The sequence below is a fragment of the Micromesistius poutassou genome (genome assembly GCF_964030765.1).
Source record: "Micromesistius poutassou genome assembly, chromosome: 20".
NCBI lineage: Eukaryota > Metazoa > Chordata > Actinopteri > Gadiformes > Gadidae > Micromesistius > Micromesistius poutassou.
The window spans coordinates 4,342,646-4,360,080 of record NC_140290.1 but is presented as its reverse complement, the minus strand read 5'-3'; the positions used below and the strand labels follow the sequence as shown (position 1 = coordinate 4,360,080).

The following is a 17,435-nucleotide window of genomic DNA, read 5'->3' as shown; positions in this document are numbered from 1 at the left end:
CACTGGGGGAAGACACGCACGCAGGAGAGGGCTGGCGGACAAGGACAACCTGGGGACTGTCCAGATTTGTGTGCACACACAAAGACGCACACACACACACACTCAAAGGACTCTCCTCTTGAGCAGCGGTATCGAGATGGATCAATGCCGGACGGAACCCCTTTCCACTTTTTAGAGGGACTATTAGGCTCAGCGCCGGCGCGCTTCCTCGCAGGATAAAGCAGCGTTAAGCTGTGGCACTGTGGCTGTCTCTCCTCTGCCTCGTCGTACGTATTGTGCAGGTTGTTTGGATTTTGGCTGGATTCTGAAACTGAACCGAGGGGGAGGGTCCCATCGCTCTCGAACCGGACACGGCTGGGGACACGTTCTCTCCCGTCCTCTGTAGCAGACTGGTCGAGGCCAGTGGATCTCCTCGCTTCATACTAGTCTTCGGACCCTCTACTGCTTCCTCAAGCCACCCCTCCTCCTCTACCTCAGCCTGGAGACGGACAGACGCGGTCCGGAACCAGCCACCGCTCCTGGCCCAGATGTCTCTCCTAATTAGACATGGAGCTGGAGTTGGGAGGCTATAACGAGACACCGGAAGAAGCGGAGAGAGAGAGAGAGAGAGAGAGAGTGGGGGTGCAGGACGAGTTTCGCTTCATCTTTCTTCCCACCCCCCTCTTTGTTACAACGTGATCTGCCCGATATCTCCCCCACCCCCTGCAAGACTATGTATTTTTGTTGGGACTATTGCATCGACGCACTGCACCACCTGATGAGGAGCACCTTGGCCTGACACAGAGGAGGGGACACAGGCAGAGGCCATTTGTTTTTGTGTTGCACTACCACCCCCGTGGGTATTGTCTTGACCGACTTGGTTGGAGGAGAATCTGTAGTCCTGGGTCTAGCTGGGAGGCGTGCGAACACAGGCTTGTCTGGTCTGCCTAATCCTCTGGAGATACTCTGATGTAATAGCTACCACCGAGACTGGCTGAGCTGCATAACGGATATGCACACACATGGGCGAGTTCAGATATCAAGGCTCCACAGGTAGCCAGAGTTTAGGCTTGCACACGACTTCTTTTGGACAAGCATTTGTTTTTTGGCTACGAGCTGTTGATCGAGCACCTGCTTGAACTAAAGAGGCATACACGCACACACACACACACACACACACAAACACACACGCTCTAACGCACACATGCACACACACATAGCATCTAGCATGTCAGCGGCTGTGCAGTTGGATGTGCAGGGAGGAGAGTTGTGGGAGGAGTGTGGGAGCCTGGAGCCGGCACTCTGATTGAGTTATTAACAAGATGTCACTCCATTGGCTGGCTCTCCCAACAAGCTACCGCAGCATAGGCTGAGTGCACACTCTCCTTCAATCTAGCCTCCATCGCCTGCGAATTGAGAGACTGTCTTTAGTCGTTAGCATCAGAGTATATCGACAGCGCTATCCGTACGACTGCTACGGCTACAGCTACCGCTACTACCAATACTACACTTATTACGACTGCTGCTTAATATTCAGTATCTTCTTTTACTCCGACTTGGCTGACAGTGAGGGAACAGGGCTACAGTTGCTATGCCACATCAATATTTAATGTGCTTACATCACAACAAAGAGATTTGCATCGAAGTCACAGCAGAGCCGCGGCCTCTGCCAGTGTGGAACTGCTGATTTTTAAACAGCCACGCCAACCCTCACTCCATGTGATATCATGTGCAGTGTTTGATGCCGTCCACCCCGGAATAACGTGGCGTCGAGCCAGTGAGATGAGACTGCTATTGATTCCAACTCGTCTTGCCACTTTAGAGCACACACTCGCAGACACATCCCTGCACACATCCAGCCTTGCGTGCACACACACACACACACACACACACACACACACACACACACACACACACACACACACACACACACACACACACACACACACACACACACACACACACACACACACACACACACACACCAACCAGCGAAGACCGAACACACAAGCTGTGCCGTGGAAATAGTCCAAGCCTTAATGAGGAGTACGAGAGAGTGACTTTGCAGTGCATGGGTTTTCTCCCCATCCCCCTCGCTCCTTCTCTCTCTGTGTTATAAAAAATATAAAATATCACTGAAGCCCACAGACCTCAACTGGTTGCACTGCCTTTACTACCAGGGGCTACCAAGAACAGGACTAGGACCGAGGACCCAGGACCAGGAAGCTCAATCCATGCAGCCCACATTTATTTCAACCCCCCCTCCCCCCCCCCCCCCTCCTGACTTGACGGTGTCTTGGTGTCCTTGACGACAAGCGCACGTCCCCGGAGACTAGCGGAATTCAGAGTAAAGGAGGCCAACACAAGCACACACACACACACACAACCAGCAGAGACACTGGCAATAGGGGCTAGCTGCCCACAGTGTGGTTGAAGAGAGGCATAGAGGAAGACCCGAGAGCGAGAGAGAGAGAGAGAGCGGACCGAACAGGAGAGTTTTGACACGCATTCCTTGCAGCAGGATTGGCCTCTCGCTGAACCAATGAGCACCCCAGGCAGGGGAAGCCTGACTGCCTCTCTCCAGCTCCATGTGACTGCGTTCACCCTCTGTCTTTTTAAATATTCAGTGTCCCATGTCGACAAGGCGGGAGCTGAAGCGTCCCTTGCTGACGTTTTCGTTCTCACAGGTGTCCGGGTCGACGCGGGCGACTGTCACTCGTATCGCATAGCCGCTCTGATCCGCCCCCTGTGTTGACCCCTACTCGGCTGAAACGGCCAGAAGCAGTCGTGTAAATGGCGACTTAAACGGTTCGTCCGCTTCCTATATTCCTATTTTTTCTAATCCTCTAGTTTTTCTACTTTTTCTACCGGAGAGCCTGTGGGCGGACAGGGCCGACATGGGGAGCTCCATGGGGTGCGTTCGCCCCCAACGGGAGGATCTTAGTGGGGCCCCGCCCCTTTCGCCCAAGAAGCGCCTGCGCTTCAAGAGGAAGCGCAAGGGACGGAAGGGCCGGAAGGGCGAGGCGGCCCAGGAGGAGTCTGGGCGTCGGGGGAGCCACGACCCGGACCCCCGGGACGAAGAGGAGGAGGAGGAGGAGGAGGGCGAAGGGGAGAAGGCGTCCCTTCTAGAAACGACGGATTCCAAAAACAACAGGCTCTGCTTCAGGGGGGTACCGGACCCCCGGTTGGGTCACTTCATGTCGTCCAGCAACACCCTCGCCCCTGGGTGTCACAGCGTCTCCATGGGCGGCAGCAGTCTTCTGGAGGTGACCCCCAAACCCAGCCCGGCCTGGAGGGGGGTCTTCTGCCTCCCGGGCCAGGAGGACACCGTCAGCGCCATCGTGGAGCTCTCCAGCCTCCCAGGCCAGACCCCCACCACCAGGGCCCCTCCAGCCAGCATAGCCCTGGGCACCGCCAGCACCGCCAGCACCGCCACCAGCAAGACCCCCCTGGGCAGCACCACACCGGGGGGCGGCAGGGTGTGCCGAGTCAAGGAGAAGGTCCAGGGGGTCCTGGAGAAACCTTGGATCCTCCGACCCAAGAAGGAGAAAAAGGAAAAGGGGAGAGCGCGGCAGCAGCAGCAGCAGCAGCAGCAGCAGCAGCAGCGGCAGAAGCATGAGGTGAAGGAGGCCGGAGGGACGGGCGGAGGCCGGAGCGGAGGTCGGAGCGGGGGCAGCGCGGGCGGAGGCGGGGCCCAGGCGGCCTTGGAGAGGGAGCGGAAGGGGGTCATCCACATCCGGGAGGCCGATGGGAAGCTGTGCGTGGTGCGGACCGTCTACCCCAGCGACTACGGATCCCCCGTGTGGCGGGGAGACGTCGACGGGGTAGAGGTCCGGGCAGAGCCCCCCGCCCCGTCCCCCGTCACGGGGAACATCCTCACCGTACAGCTCTCCGAGGACGATGACGGCAGGGCCAAAGCGGCCGACCCCGGTCATGCAGTTTCTGCACATCAAACGGGGAATCGGGAAACTAAGACCGTCGCTCAGCAGTTTGACCTGGACACTCCCCTAGGCAGGCTAGGGGGTATTTCGATGCTGGAGTCGGGCTATGCCAGTGACCTGCCGTTGACCTCCCCCGGTACTGGGGGCACCACGCCCAGTCAGACGGACTGGGGAGGCCTCACCACCAGCAGCTCCTCGGAGAGAGTGGACTCCATGGTGGAGAGTCCTCTGTCTCCATTGCAGCAGGCACCTGTTAAACACCTGCCACAGGTCTGGAAACAGCTACCCCTCTCTGTCTCCCGCGCTCTCTCTCTCTCTGTCTCTGTCTCTGTCTCTGTCTCTCTCTCTCTCTCTCGCTCTCTCTCTCTCTCTCTCTCTCTCTCCTCTCAATTGTTTTTTTTTACTGAGAATATGATCTCTCTTTTACTGTCTTTCTTTCTCTTTCCTCCAAGATATTTTTGGGTTTCCTCTGTTTCAGCCTGTGATAAAGCCTCCAGAGCGTGTGGTTGTCATGCTCGCTTTGTTCATTGCGTGTGCTTACTCTCTTATCATCAATGCAGACGGCTCTACCCCCCTCCCCTTCCTGTCCCTTTCCCCAGAGGCTAATCAACCCAACACAGACTGTCACCCCATTCTCTCTCATCTGTCATTCTCTCTGTCTCTCACTTTCTCTCTCCTCCTTTCTCTCTCTCTCTCTCGGTCTCTGTCTCTCCCCTCTCTGTCACTCTCCTCCTCTGTCTCTCCCTCTCTCCTCTCTCTTTCTCTCTCTGTCTCTGTCTCTCTCCTATCTCTCTCTCTCTCTCTCTCTCTGTCTCTGTCTCTGTCTCTCTCTCTGTCTCTCTCCTCTCTGTCTCTCTCCTCCCCTCTCTGTCACTCTCCTCCTCTCTGTCTCTCCCTTTCTCTCTCCTTCCCTCTCTGTCTCTGTCTCTCTCTCTCTGTCTCTCTCTTCCTCTCTGTCTCTCTCTCTCTTTCTCTCTCTGTCTCTCTCTTCCTCTCTGTCTCTCTCCTCCCCTCCATGTCACTCTCCTCCTCTATTTCTGATGCCCTTGGCACACCGGCCCTTCATCTCTCCCTCAGCCGTGGCTGACAGCGTGCATTAGTCTGAGAGTGACGAGTAAAGTGCGTGTGTGTGTTTACTCTGCTGGTGCCTGGAATTAGAAGGCAAAAAACTGTGTGCTGGGTTTAAACCTGCACTGCGAAACATTTCCCTCGCTTCCATCACATTTATGAAAAACCCTTACCCCCATTGCTCAACAAGCCCAGGGATTAGGGTTTCTGTTTGAACTAATGCATTTCAATGATGAAGTTGTAACATAGTGCAGCTTTTAAGCCACGCTCACCTTGAAGATGAATGAGCTACGGTAACTACTGCAGTACAGAGGGAGAATACGAGAGAGGGTATATAAGGGAGGTTGACCGGGGCTGACGCTGTGCAGGAGAGAAGTTGTGCGTTACCCTGTGTGTAGTGTCTCCCCTTACATTGTGCAGGATGGAGAGAAGCGCTGTGCGTTACTCTGTGTGTAAACGTTGTGCGTTCTTCTGTGTGTAGCTTCTCTTCTTACGTTGTACAGGAAGTAAAGAAGCGTTACTCTGTGTGTAGCGTCTCCTATTACGTTGTACAGGGAGTAGAGAGGCGTTGTGCGTTTTCTCTGTGTGTAGCGTCTCCTCTTACGGTGTAGAGGAAGGAGAGAAACGCTGTGTCACGCGTGCAGCTAAGAACGATGAGACAGGCTGTTTAGCCCTCTGCCAGGCGAGCAGCAGCTGCTGAGTAATGGTAAAAAGGAGGCAGCCAGCCATGTTCGCACGCACACACACACACACGCCAACGCACGCACACGCACACACACGTGCACAAACTCTTAGCTACACACAAGCTAGAGAAAACAAATGGAATTGGTGCTAGACCAATTTGATCACGTTGCAGGGATAGAAAGGACCTACGCGTTCTTTTTCATAAAAATCTGAAAATAAATCCTCCAGGTGGTGAAAGTGATTGATTTTGCACCAGAGCGCCATTAGCAAAGTTCTGGTACCGGCCAGGAAATAGATAAATTGAGATTTGGCCTGATAAATCACACATTCACACTCTTGTGTGCAATGTGTTTGTGTTGCATCTCCTCTTCTGAATAAATAGGGATTTGAAATGCGCATTCATCAACGGGTTAGCTACTGTGACTGACCCCCCAGGGAACGTCTGTCTCACAGCGAACATGGTATTCAAATCTTCCTGTCCAGCCTTCCATCACCTTTCTACCATCATTCTGTCCATCCATCCACGCATCCATCTAGTATCCCTCCTTCCATCCAACAGCTGCCCCTTCATCATCCCATCCCTCCCGATTTGTCTCTACTAATCCATCCATCCGGGCCAGGCATCCACCCACTCCTCCCTGTGTGTCTGAATCTATAAAGCGATCCATCACTCGTTCATTCACCAATTAAATTCATCAATTCACATTACTCAAGAAGACAATGCAACCAACCGTGATTACATTATCATGTTTCTCTCTCTGTTCCTATTAAACCCCCATTCTCTCCATCCTCCCCTCTGCATCTTTGCTGTAGTCCTCCATGTCTATCCCCCCCCCCGCCCCCCAATGCATGTCTTCATATTAACCCCCAACGATCTGTACTTCAAAGAGCCAATGTGGGGGGTTAGTGGGGTCTCCCTTGGGGGGGGGGGGGGGGGCTGCTGGGGGTCTTAGATGTTTGGCTTTGTATTAAGGATTAGTTCAAGCATGTTGTGTGTGTGTGTGTGTGTGTGAGGGGGATGCACACCGTCAGATCTTTCTAGTTGGCTTTTAAGACTCTTAATTGTTATGCTATATATTATTATAACTGAAGATATCATCTCCATGTTACACATTCTTCAGGGTCTTGATGTCAACCCCTTTCTCTTCACCGATGGAGCCCCCGCGGTTGCATATTCAGGTCCCTGTCCCACGAGGGGACAGGGACAGGGAGGGATAATTGGATCATGCTCGTGAGCGTTTCAAAGCATTTCTTAGCAGTGTCGCGGGCGGGGGGGTCTTATGTATGCCTTGCATGTAGGCCTCGCCTCTGTCAATAGCTTAGCCGTAGCATTAGCCCGATTGAGTGTTTTGTGGCCAGGCCTTTGTGGTTTCGAGGTAAGCAGCGCTGGCTAAAACACAATGCTACGTGCTCCTTCTCGTAGTACACAGCCATGTCAAGATAATTATTCTGTTCATGCACAGGGACCTAGAGCAGGTTTTTTCTATATTTTCTAATACTGCTGCTTCAATGAGCAAACCTGAATGGAGTGAAATATGAGCTGGAGAGTACAGAGTGCTTAACAACATAGTTGTCCCGAATAGACTGTTGGGGGGTTGGTGAACATACTGTGGTGATGACGAGGAAGACGGATGAGGTATATGAACAGAGATGACAGGTTGAATTAAGATGACTGAAGACCTTTAAGAAATCGTGCCACAGAGACCAATCAACAAGGTGTGTGTGTGTGTGTGTGTGTGTGTGTGTGTGTGTGTGTGTGTGTGTGTGTGTGTGTGTGTGTGTGTGTGTGTGTGTGTGTGTGTGTGTGTGTGTGTGTGTGTGTGTGTGTGTGTGTGTGTGTGAATGGATTTTTGGAAAGAACTATCCACCGAAACTATTTATTTAATGAAGATTGTTTTTCTTGTTTCGTGCCCGCTTTTCTTTTCAAGGTCCTTTTTTAAGAATGAAGAATTTAACCTGGATATTAAGAAATGGTCTCTCTCTTTCTATCTGTCTCCGTCTCTTTCTGTTCCTCCCTCTGTCTGTCTGTCTGTCTGTCTGTCTGTCTGGCCTCCAGATCTCTGAGATCTATGTGAGCGGGGAGTCGGGTGACCTCACGGCCAAGGAGAAGCTGTTGCTATGGACACAGCAGGCCACGGAGGGCTACCCAGGCCTGCGATGCTCCAACTTCACCTCGTCCTGGAGCAACGGACGCCTCTTCAACGCCCTGCTGCACCGATACAGGTGAGGGACGCACGCACACACGCACACACACACACACACACACACATGACAGACAGACCGACAGACACAGACATGACACAGACAGACACAGATATGACACAAGAGACACACATACACATATGACAGACAAACACATACACATATGACAGAGACACACATAAATGCATGTATTTGACACACACAGATAACTGTTTTAAATATTTCCCCTTCCAGGCCAGACCTGATTGATATGGAGGTGGTGACACACCAAAGTAACCGTGACAACCTGGAGCAGGCGTTTGAGATTGCAGAGTCGCTAGGGGTAACCAGACTGCTGGACGCTGAGGGTGAGGCTGTGTTTCTTGCTTGTCTGACTGCATGGCTCAGGGGCTGATTTACTGATGTACTGGCCAAAGAATAGGTTCAGTTGTTGGCTGATTAGTTGGTCCTCACGTTCACATAATGATAAGCACATCATAATAACATAATATTGTGGCATTACAGTAATCACATAATTAAAACATTTTATTGTTCTTTGTAAGTCGTGTTTGATAAAATTGTATTTGGATTACAGTACAGTACTACTCTACAGTAATCCAAATAATCCAGTAGTACACTATTAGCAATAGTAATGGTAGTAATAGTAATGATCTTCTTAAGGCGTTCAACTGTCTTTTAACTGCTGTTAACCCTGTGCTCCTCTCGCCCCTCCAGACGTGGACGTCCCCTCTCCGGACGAGAAGTCGGTCATCACCTACGTGGCTTCCATCTACGACGCCTTCCCTAAGATCCCAGAGGGAGGGGAGGGCATCCCAGCCCACGTACGTCCCAGTGTCCCCCGCACTCTGTACAATACACACACCAAAAAAATGTTTTTATTAAACATATATCTACATATTTTGATACTTACTTTTTGGATTACTTTTTGGGGCTTGTCCTCGTGCAGTGCTTTTTGTGTGTATAATATTCTAATAATAAAGTTACAATGTTCCCCCATCAGGAGGTGGACCAGCGGTGGTCTGAGTACCAGACCCGGTTCTCCTCTCTGATGCAGTGGAGCCGCAAGCACACAGCCCTCATGGCTGACAAGAACTTCCCCCAGAACCCTGTGGAACTCAAGGTGAGCCCGTCTAATCCCACCCAGCTAACCACCCACTGTAGCTGCACTGGGGACTTCTAAATCAATTATTCTGATTTGGGGAGTCCCATTTTGAATAAATGAGGGTTGCTGGGTTGTTTGATTCCCCGCGGGTTTGTTTTTGGGTTCGATGCCTATTGTCATCAGTCTGCCTGTCGGCATTACTGACCTATACACCTCACCCCAATCTGTTGCTTAATGATCAGTATCTGTAATCACCGTCTAACACCATCAGCTCCTTTATAACCCCTATCTGTATTCAATACAAGGCACCAATTTAAGAGCTGCTCTAAAAGTGTCTCCTTAATAAATAATTCAAAAGCAAAACAAGAAAACCTTGCACATTATCTTCCATGTTACTTTACTGGTCAACCACTCAAAACCAAACCAAACTGCGTTTTTCAGCAGTGGCTTCCCTTCACTTCCCTATTTTTGTTCACGTAAAAAAACCGCATTCAAGTAACAGGCAGGTTTTTCCCATCTCAGGGGACAGGGGGGAGGTTTACTAGCAACGCTTTTGCCTCTCGTCAGAGAGGGGTTAACGACGCTAATGATTTCTTGTGTGAGCCACACCGCCACTGTCCGTTCTAATATTGACCCCCCCGGTAAAACATCAATAACCTCCCTTCAACATCTCCTCCATCTCTTTCTCCTTCTCTCTCGCCATACTTGCCGCTCTTCAACCCCGCCCCCACCACCACTCTCTCTCTCTCTCTCTCTCTCTCTCTCTCTCTCTCTCTCTCTCTCTCTCTCTCTCTCTCTCTCTCTCTCTCTCTCTCTCTCTCTCTCTCTCTCTCTCTCTCTCTCTCTCTCCTTCTTCGTGTCCTCCACTCCACCTCTCCCTCCAGGCACTTTATAACCAGTACATCCACTTCAAAGAGACGGAGATCCCCATCAAGGAGATGGAGAAGAGCCGTGTGGAGCACCTCTACAAAATGCTCGAGGTAAAACAGCCGGAATGGAGGGGGCGCCGTAGGGAGGGAGGGAGGCAGGGGTGAGAAGAATTGAGAGAAATCGGGCTGGCGCACACCACGCGCTTGGCTTGCAGTGGATCATGAGGCAGAGCCGAGAGGTGTGTTTGTGTGTGTGTGTGTGTGTGTGTGTGTATGAGACACTGTCAAACCAATAACTTGTCTTTTATGGTGTGTGTGTGTGAGGTCATTGATCCCCGAGCGTTCCCGGCATGAAACATTCTTGTCGTGTGAAAGTGCAAACACATGATGGTTGAAGAAGGCTCTAATCAGCTCATTGTTTGTGTAAAAGGTTTGCTTCCCTGATGAACCGTATCGTTGTTGTGCTTGTGCGTTTGTGCGCATGTCCAGGTGTGGATTGAGTTTGGTCGTATCAAGCTCCCTCAGGGCATCCATCCCAACGAGCTGGAGGAGGAGTGGGGGAAACTCATCTTGGAGATGCTGGACAGAGAGAAGGCCCTGCGGCCTGCAGTGGACAGGTACACACATAAACACAGACATACGCACGGCCACCAGATTATCAACCAGAATCTAATAGTTCCCACGCGCACATGGTAACACATTGGGACACACACACACACACACACACACACACACACACATACACACATACACGCAGCACACATACATGCAGCACACATACACACACACTCTTATGCAACTCACACTTAGTATCACACACAAATTAAATCATCACAAACACACACTCAATAAGTAATAGTACACTCACAAGCATTTTCACACACATACATCCTACATAATTTATATAGATATTAACATTGGTTATAAAAGCTAGTCATGCATGAAATTAATAAGATTAATCTGTTAACTGCTGTATGTCTGTTTGTTTTCTTGTCTGTGAAACAGGGTGGAGTTGCTGCTTCAGATGGCCAATAAGATCCAGAACACGGCTCTGGACTGTGAGGAGAAACTCACTCTGGCCAAAAACACTCTCCAAGCTGTGAGTCCACACACAAACACTTCTGTATGAATATAACCCAAAATAACAGACGTCCAATCACAACGCCCAGCTTTTACTCTACACTGTTAAAGCTAGCCTAATAAGACCATCTTAATATTCCCCATCACTTTTCGCAGTGAATATCAGTTGGCTAGGTAGGAATTGATTTCCAAATATGGGCGCAGCCTTACATTGTTCAAAACACTTTGCACTTGCCGAATCCTTTTGAAGTAAAGCAAAAACATAGTCTTGCCTGAAAAATAGCCTTCAGTGCAGACTTCTGTTTTTCTATTTTGGAGAAAAACTAGTTTTGATTGCACGGAAGATTGCAACATTTTCCTCCTTTGCCATTATTTTTCATTTTGGGCAGACTGTTGCTCTTTCTTTGTCATTAACTTGAAGATGGATCTGCAGAGAGAAATGGAACATAAACCTATAAGCTCAGGATGGTCTCACGATGCTGATATCAAGCCGCCATTTAAACCCCTTGCCTCCACCCCCGCTCCCATCTCCATCCTGTGCAGGACATGTCCCGCATGGAGAGCGGGGAGGGGGTCCAGTGTGAGGGTGAGCTGGCCTGCTACCTGCAGGACTGTGAGGGTCTCATCAGGCAGCTGAACCAGGACGTCAGGGGGCTACGAGAGGAGCGCTACTACCAAGTGGACCAGCTGGCCTCCAGGTGAGCGGTCGGCCGGGGAGGGGGGGGGGGGGGGGCTGAGGCGTGGGGGTGGCAGAAGTCAATACCTTGTAGGCCTGAATGTCTTTTGAATGATTATGGGGATTGCTGCTGTGAAAGTGACAAGACAAAAAGAAATTGATTCATGGTCGTCAAAGGTATTTCAGAAACCCTCTTATCTACCCGCATCGTATTTATGGAGAGCTCTTATCTATTGATCTTGATCGTGCTGCAAAAGCAATACTAATCGACGAACACCTTCTAATATCCACCTTCCCTCCATTCAATTGACTTCAAGCATTAACCCGCCTCCGCCTCTCCCTCCCAGGGTGTCGGGTCTACAAGAGGAGCTGGTCTCCCTCAGGCTGCAGTGCTCCAGCGTCTACAGGAAGGGCCACTTCTCCTCCCAGTCCCCGCTGGAGCAGACGGCGCCCAGGCCGGCCGACCGAGGCCTCTCGGTGGGGCAGACCCTGCTGGGTGCGGTGGGGGCCGTGGGGGCGGTGGGGGCCGCCCTGCTCCGCAGACCCATGGCCCGCTCCCAGCTGGTGGCCATGTCGTCGTCTGAGGACGAGGGGAGCCTGAGGTTCATCTATGAGCTGCTGGGATGGGTGGAGGAGACCCAGGTGAGGCTGAAGCTGCACCCGCTAAATGAAAGCTGCACTTGCTCAAGGAAATCTGCATTGACTAGATTAAAGCTGCACTTCATTAAAGAACCACTAACTGAACTATAGATGCCCCAATTTCCGGACGACTGCCACTTTTATTTTGTTATTATGAGTGTGTGTAGAACTAAAACCCACCCACCACAAGGATTTGTGTGAATTAATCAAATCATTTTTTGAAAATGTATTTGTTTCTTCGTTTTACGATAAATGCTTAACTTCTTAACACAAATGTGCAATGGGGAGTATTCACCTGTGTGTGTGTGTGTGTGTGTGTGTGTGTGTGTGTGTGTGTGTGTGTGTGTGTGTGTGTGTGTGTGTGTGTGTGTGTGTGTGTGTGTGTGTGTGTGTGTGTGTGTGTGTGTGTGTGTGTGTGTGTGTGTCTTCAGGATCTGCTGGAGGGGGCTGAGTGGGGGGCAGACCTCCCCTCGGTGGAAAACAACCTCCAGGAACACAACGAGATACACACCGCTGTGGAGGAGCTGCTGAGCAGCATCCAGGAGGCACGCAACTACCAGGTACGCACGCACGCACGCACACACACACACACACACACACACACACACACACACACACACACACACACACACCCCCATGTAATGTGTTCCGCAGGCTGCACTCGTTTTTAATGAGCCCTTCTTCTACTCTTGTCCTCCAGGGTAAAGTTTCTCCAAACTTCAAGAACAGCTACTGTGAAACCATGGCCAAGCTGGAGCACCAATACTGCAAACTACTGGTCAGTCCCACACAAACTCCCACCAAATCTTTTCTTATATATGCCCTAAATATGGTAAGGCATGTGATGGATGGATCATAGAATAAACTACTTTTTGGTTGTCTTTCCTATTAAAGAACAAGGCCTTTAATATACGTATGAAATACATGTTTTGTTCCTCCATCACTTTCACTGGCACTCCTACACTCTGTCAAACTCTGTTTGCACCTCCCTTGAACTCGCTCTCATCGCTTAAGTCTCATAAACACATTCTCTGTGCATCCTGTTTTTGCACTCACGTCCGTTCTTTTATGACTGTGATTCTCTGTGTGTAATCACCCGCCTGTTATATGCGAGTGTGTTTGTCAGGTTGATGTTGAACCTTGTCCAGCTTAGTATTGGGTGACATGCTGACCATGGAGGGTGTTAAACAAACTGACCCTGTTGTTCTATGCTGCACACACACACACACACACACACACACACACACACACACACACACACACACACACACACACACACACACACACACACACACACACACACACACAGTGTATTTAATACACTGTACCACAAGGGCTATATAAATACCAATCGTGGAACACACCAGAAAACCACGACATAAAACATGACACATGACAAATAAAAAAAGAAATGACAGAAGGTTCCTTTCATCAGTTGTTTCCCCTGACCCTGACCAACGCTCACCACAAACATGCTATTTATTTGTGTGTGTGTGTGTTGCCGTAGGAACGATCGTCATGGCGCCTGCGGAGCCTGGAGAGCCTGCACGGGTTTGTGACACGCTGCACAGAGGAGCTGATCTGGCTCAACGAGCGGGAGGAGGAGGAGATGGCCTACGACTGGAGCCATGGGAACACCGGCCTGGACACCAAGAGGGAGCTCTACGCCGTGAGTGGAGGGCTGGAGGGGTGATGGGGTGGTGGACTGGAGGGCTGGAGGGTGGGAGGGTAAAGGGTAGAGGGTTGGAGGAGTGGAGGGTGGACGGGGGAGGGCGGAGGGCAGAGGGGTGGAGGAGTGGAGGGCGGGAGGGCAGAGGCATGGAGGGCTGGAGGGTGGGAGGAGTGGAGGGCTGGAGGCTGGAGATGTGGAGGGCAGAGGAGTGGAGGGTTGGAGGGTGGGAGGCGTGGAGGAGTGGAGGGCTGGAGGGTGGGAGGCGTGGAGGAGTGGAGGGCTGGAGGGTGGGAGGTGTGGAGGGTGGACGTAGGCGATGATTCAAGGTCAGTGGTTCCCGTGATAGAGTGTGGTCGTCACTGTGGAATAGAGATATTGACTCATTGAGATGCCCAGTCCAGGTAGTTTAAAGTATTGTGGTTGGTAAATAGTATATGTCCGTAAAAGGATGAGAATAGAAGGTTTGGAAAGGCAGAGAGCTAAAATGGTAGTTTTAGCCTGGTTAAGTGTATTTTAGTAACATTTACTTTAATGTATCTCAGTTAGACTGTGTTCGAATGGTCTTTACAATTAAAGAATTCCCCCATGAAATAAAATAATAAGTGGTCTTGTTTCTGGGGTATTTATTTATAAGAAATTACTAAATATGCCATTTACAGTATCTTCACTTACATTCTTGACTAATGTGTTTGTGTTTATGAGCTATTTTTGCTATTAAATGCTTATTATTATACTGACAAGGATTTATAGTTCATCATGAGGGAAATAAACTTAAACTGTTACTATAGTAAAACTATAAAACTGTGTGTGTGTAGATATATGTATGTAGATATATATATATATATATATATACATATATATATATATATATATTCTGTTTGAAGGCATTGAAGGAAAATATATTATTTTGAATGAAAATACCAATAACAAGGTATCCACTATACTCTTCTATTCACTATGTGAATATCTAATAAAAAAGTTAACGATACAGAAAAGTTCACTCATGCATACTTGTATTAAAATTAAATATGAATTAAAAGGACATGCAAACCATGTTGTGTTCAAAGATAATGAGCTTCCTGTCCCAGTTTAACAGCAGCAGGCAAACATCATATTCCCCTCGGGTCAACCTCTCTTAAATCACCTATCCGGCAGGAAATGAGGTCGGAGCTGGACGAGAAACAGGACATGATGCAAGTGCTCCAGGAAACAGCCGACCGCCTCTGTCAAGAGAACCACCCCGCCAAACAGAGTGTAGAGGTGAGGTTGCCTAGCAACAGCCACCCCTCTCTGCTGGGTACACAAGATGGTGACCTTCACGCACAGGGTCTGGTGTAATATTGCGTGCATAAGTCAGAGTGAATATAAATCCTACTTGATTCCCACAGTGAAAACTACCATCCTTCATATTGAAATCTTTAAAAGCCTTTTGCAACAAAGGATTTAGACACTTGGCATTGAAACATCTATCATTCATTTGGTTTTTCCCATTATTTTGATATGGGTGCATACGCTTGTGTGGTACCACTGTGTGATCCCACAAACCCAATGGGGAACTCTGAGGACTATTCTTCATCCGTATGTCTGTCTGTCTGTCCTCCAGGCATACAGTGCGGCCCTGCAGACCCAGTGGCAGTGGGTGAAACAGCTGTGTGTGTGCGTCGAGCAGCATCTCAAAGACAACGCTGCCTACTTCCAGGTAGGACAGCCCAGGGCAATAGGCCCCAGCCCAGGGCACTAGGCCCTATCCCAGGGCACTAGGCCCTATCCCAGGGCACTAGGCCCCAGCCCAGGGCACTAGGCCCCAGCCCAGGGCACTAGGCCCCAGCCCAGGGCACTAGGCCCTATCCCAGGGCACTAGGCCCCAGCCCAGGGCACTAGGCCCCAGCCCAGGGCACTAGGCCCCAGCCCAGGGCACTAGGCCCCAGCCCAGGGCACTAGGCCACAGCCCAGGGCACTAGGCCCTATCCCAGGGCACTAGGCCCCAGCCCAGGGCACTAGGCCCCAGCCCAGGGCACTAGGCCACAGCCCAGGGCAATAGGCCCCAGCCCAGGGCACTAGGCCACAGCCCAGGGCAATAGGCCCCAGCCCAGGGCACTAGGCCCTATCCCAGGGCACTAGGCCCCAGCCCAGGGCACTAGGCCCCAGCCCAGGGCACTAGGCCACAGCCCAGGGCAATAGGCCCCAGCCCAGGGCACTAGGCCCTATCCCAGGGCACTAGGCCACAGCCCAGGGCACTAGGCCCCAGCCCAGGGCACTAGGCCACAGCCCAGGGCAATAGGCCCCAGCCCAGCCCAGGGCACTAGGCCACAGCCCAGGGCACTAGGCCACAGCCCAGGGCACTAGGCCCTATCCCAGGGCACTAGGCCCCAGCCCAGGGCACTAGGCCCCAGCCCAGGGCACTAGGCCCCAGCCCAGGACACTAGGCCCTAGCGCAGGGCCATAGGCTCCATTCCACTTACCACTACTAATGTGCTATGAGGCTTTAAGACCATCTTGATATCAGAAACAAAATATACTGTGTATCATATGATTTTGCCCCAATTATTGTTAACTCTCTGTTCGTCTCTCTCTTACTGTGTGTGTTTCTTTGTGTGTGTATTCTCAGTTTATGAGTGAGGTACGCGACTGTGAGTCGTACCTGCGTCAGCTGCAGGACACCATCAAGAGACAGTACACGTGTGACCGCAACAGCAGACTGGGCAAACTGGAGGACCTGCTACAAGACTCTATGGTACGTCCTGCGGTTCTGTCCTACTCTCACATTCAAGGGCTTTTCAATGATCAACACAGAACTTCTGGGGAAATCTATTCTCATGCTGTGCACGTCTCGTCTTACCCGCTGCCTTCAGATCTGTGGTACCAACTGCTGTGCAAATCCAGCCTTTGGAGTTTCCATTGAACTTCTTAGGAATACATAAGAATACAGCAATAAATCCTCCACAGACGTTTCTAGAGCTACTTTAAAGAAGAGCCGGTTGAAAGTGAGCTTTGAGGTTAATCTGAAATGATATTGAAGTTTTTAAAGATTTTCTGTAGACCAGCACTGAGTGCAACTCGCTGCATAGCCTGCTGTAACTGCAGCCCCTGAATCTTCCTTCTGCCTCGGAAAGTTATAGCTTACTGCTGGGTTATAAAGAACACAGGCTGATAGGCCTGTTTGTCTCTGGTAGCCATGGCGATAGGATGGGAGGTAATCTCTTGTGCTGGAGGATTCTCGCTGAATCATGCCCCCTGTGGTGTCTTAATTAATCGCATCACACAAACACACGCATGCATGCATGCCTGCACTCACACAAACACAAACACTTTCTCCCACGCGCACATTTTCCATAAACAAACAAACACGCACACGCACACACGCACACATTGTGACTCAGAGCAGATGGTTGACGGAACAAATAGGAGCAGTGGTACGGCCCGGTAGCTCGAGCACATCCCTCAGAGGTGTGTTTGTGAGCATACGTGTGCAGACACATACGTGGGCCTTCAGCCGCAGTTAATGACGTTTCCGGTCGGCTGG

At 50.7% G+C, this 17,435-nt stretch overlaps 1 protein-coding gene across 1 annotated transcript in view; it reads left to right on the top strand.

The window, feature by feature from the left end:
* Positions 1-2,475: 2,475 nt before the first annotated feature.
* macf1a (microtubule actin crosslinking factor 1a) overlaps positions 2,476-17,435 on the top strand; it is a 110,048-nt gene continuing 95,088 nt past the window's right edge. The window contains 16 exon segments of the mRNA XM_084484494.1: positions 2,476-4,190; positions 7,729-7,895; positions 8,109-8,221; positions 8,589-8,695; positions 8,875-8,994; positions 9,861-9,956; positions 10,335-10,462; positions 10,851-10,944; positions 11,469-11,623; positions 11,949-12,243; positions 12,672-12,800; positions 12,941-13,018; positions 13,748-13,909; positions 15,068-15,172; positions 15,516-15,611; positions 16,521-16,646. Coding sequence (XP_084340620.1) covers positions 2,877-4,190; positions 7,729-7,895; positions 8,109-8,221; positions 8,589-8,695; positions 8,875-8,994; positions 9,861-9,956; positions 10,335-10,462; positions 10,851-10,944; positions 11,469-11,623; positions 11,949-12,243; positions 12,672-12,800; positions 12,941-13,018; positions 13,748-13,909; positions 15,068-15,172; positions 15,516-15,611; positions 16,521-16,646 — 3,285 coding nt within the window. The 5' untranslated portion in view covers positions 2,476-2,876.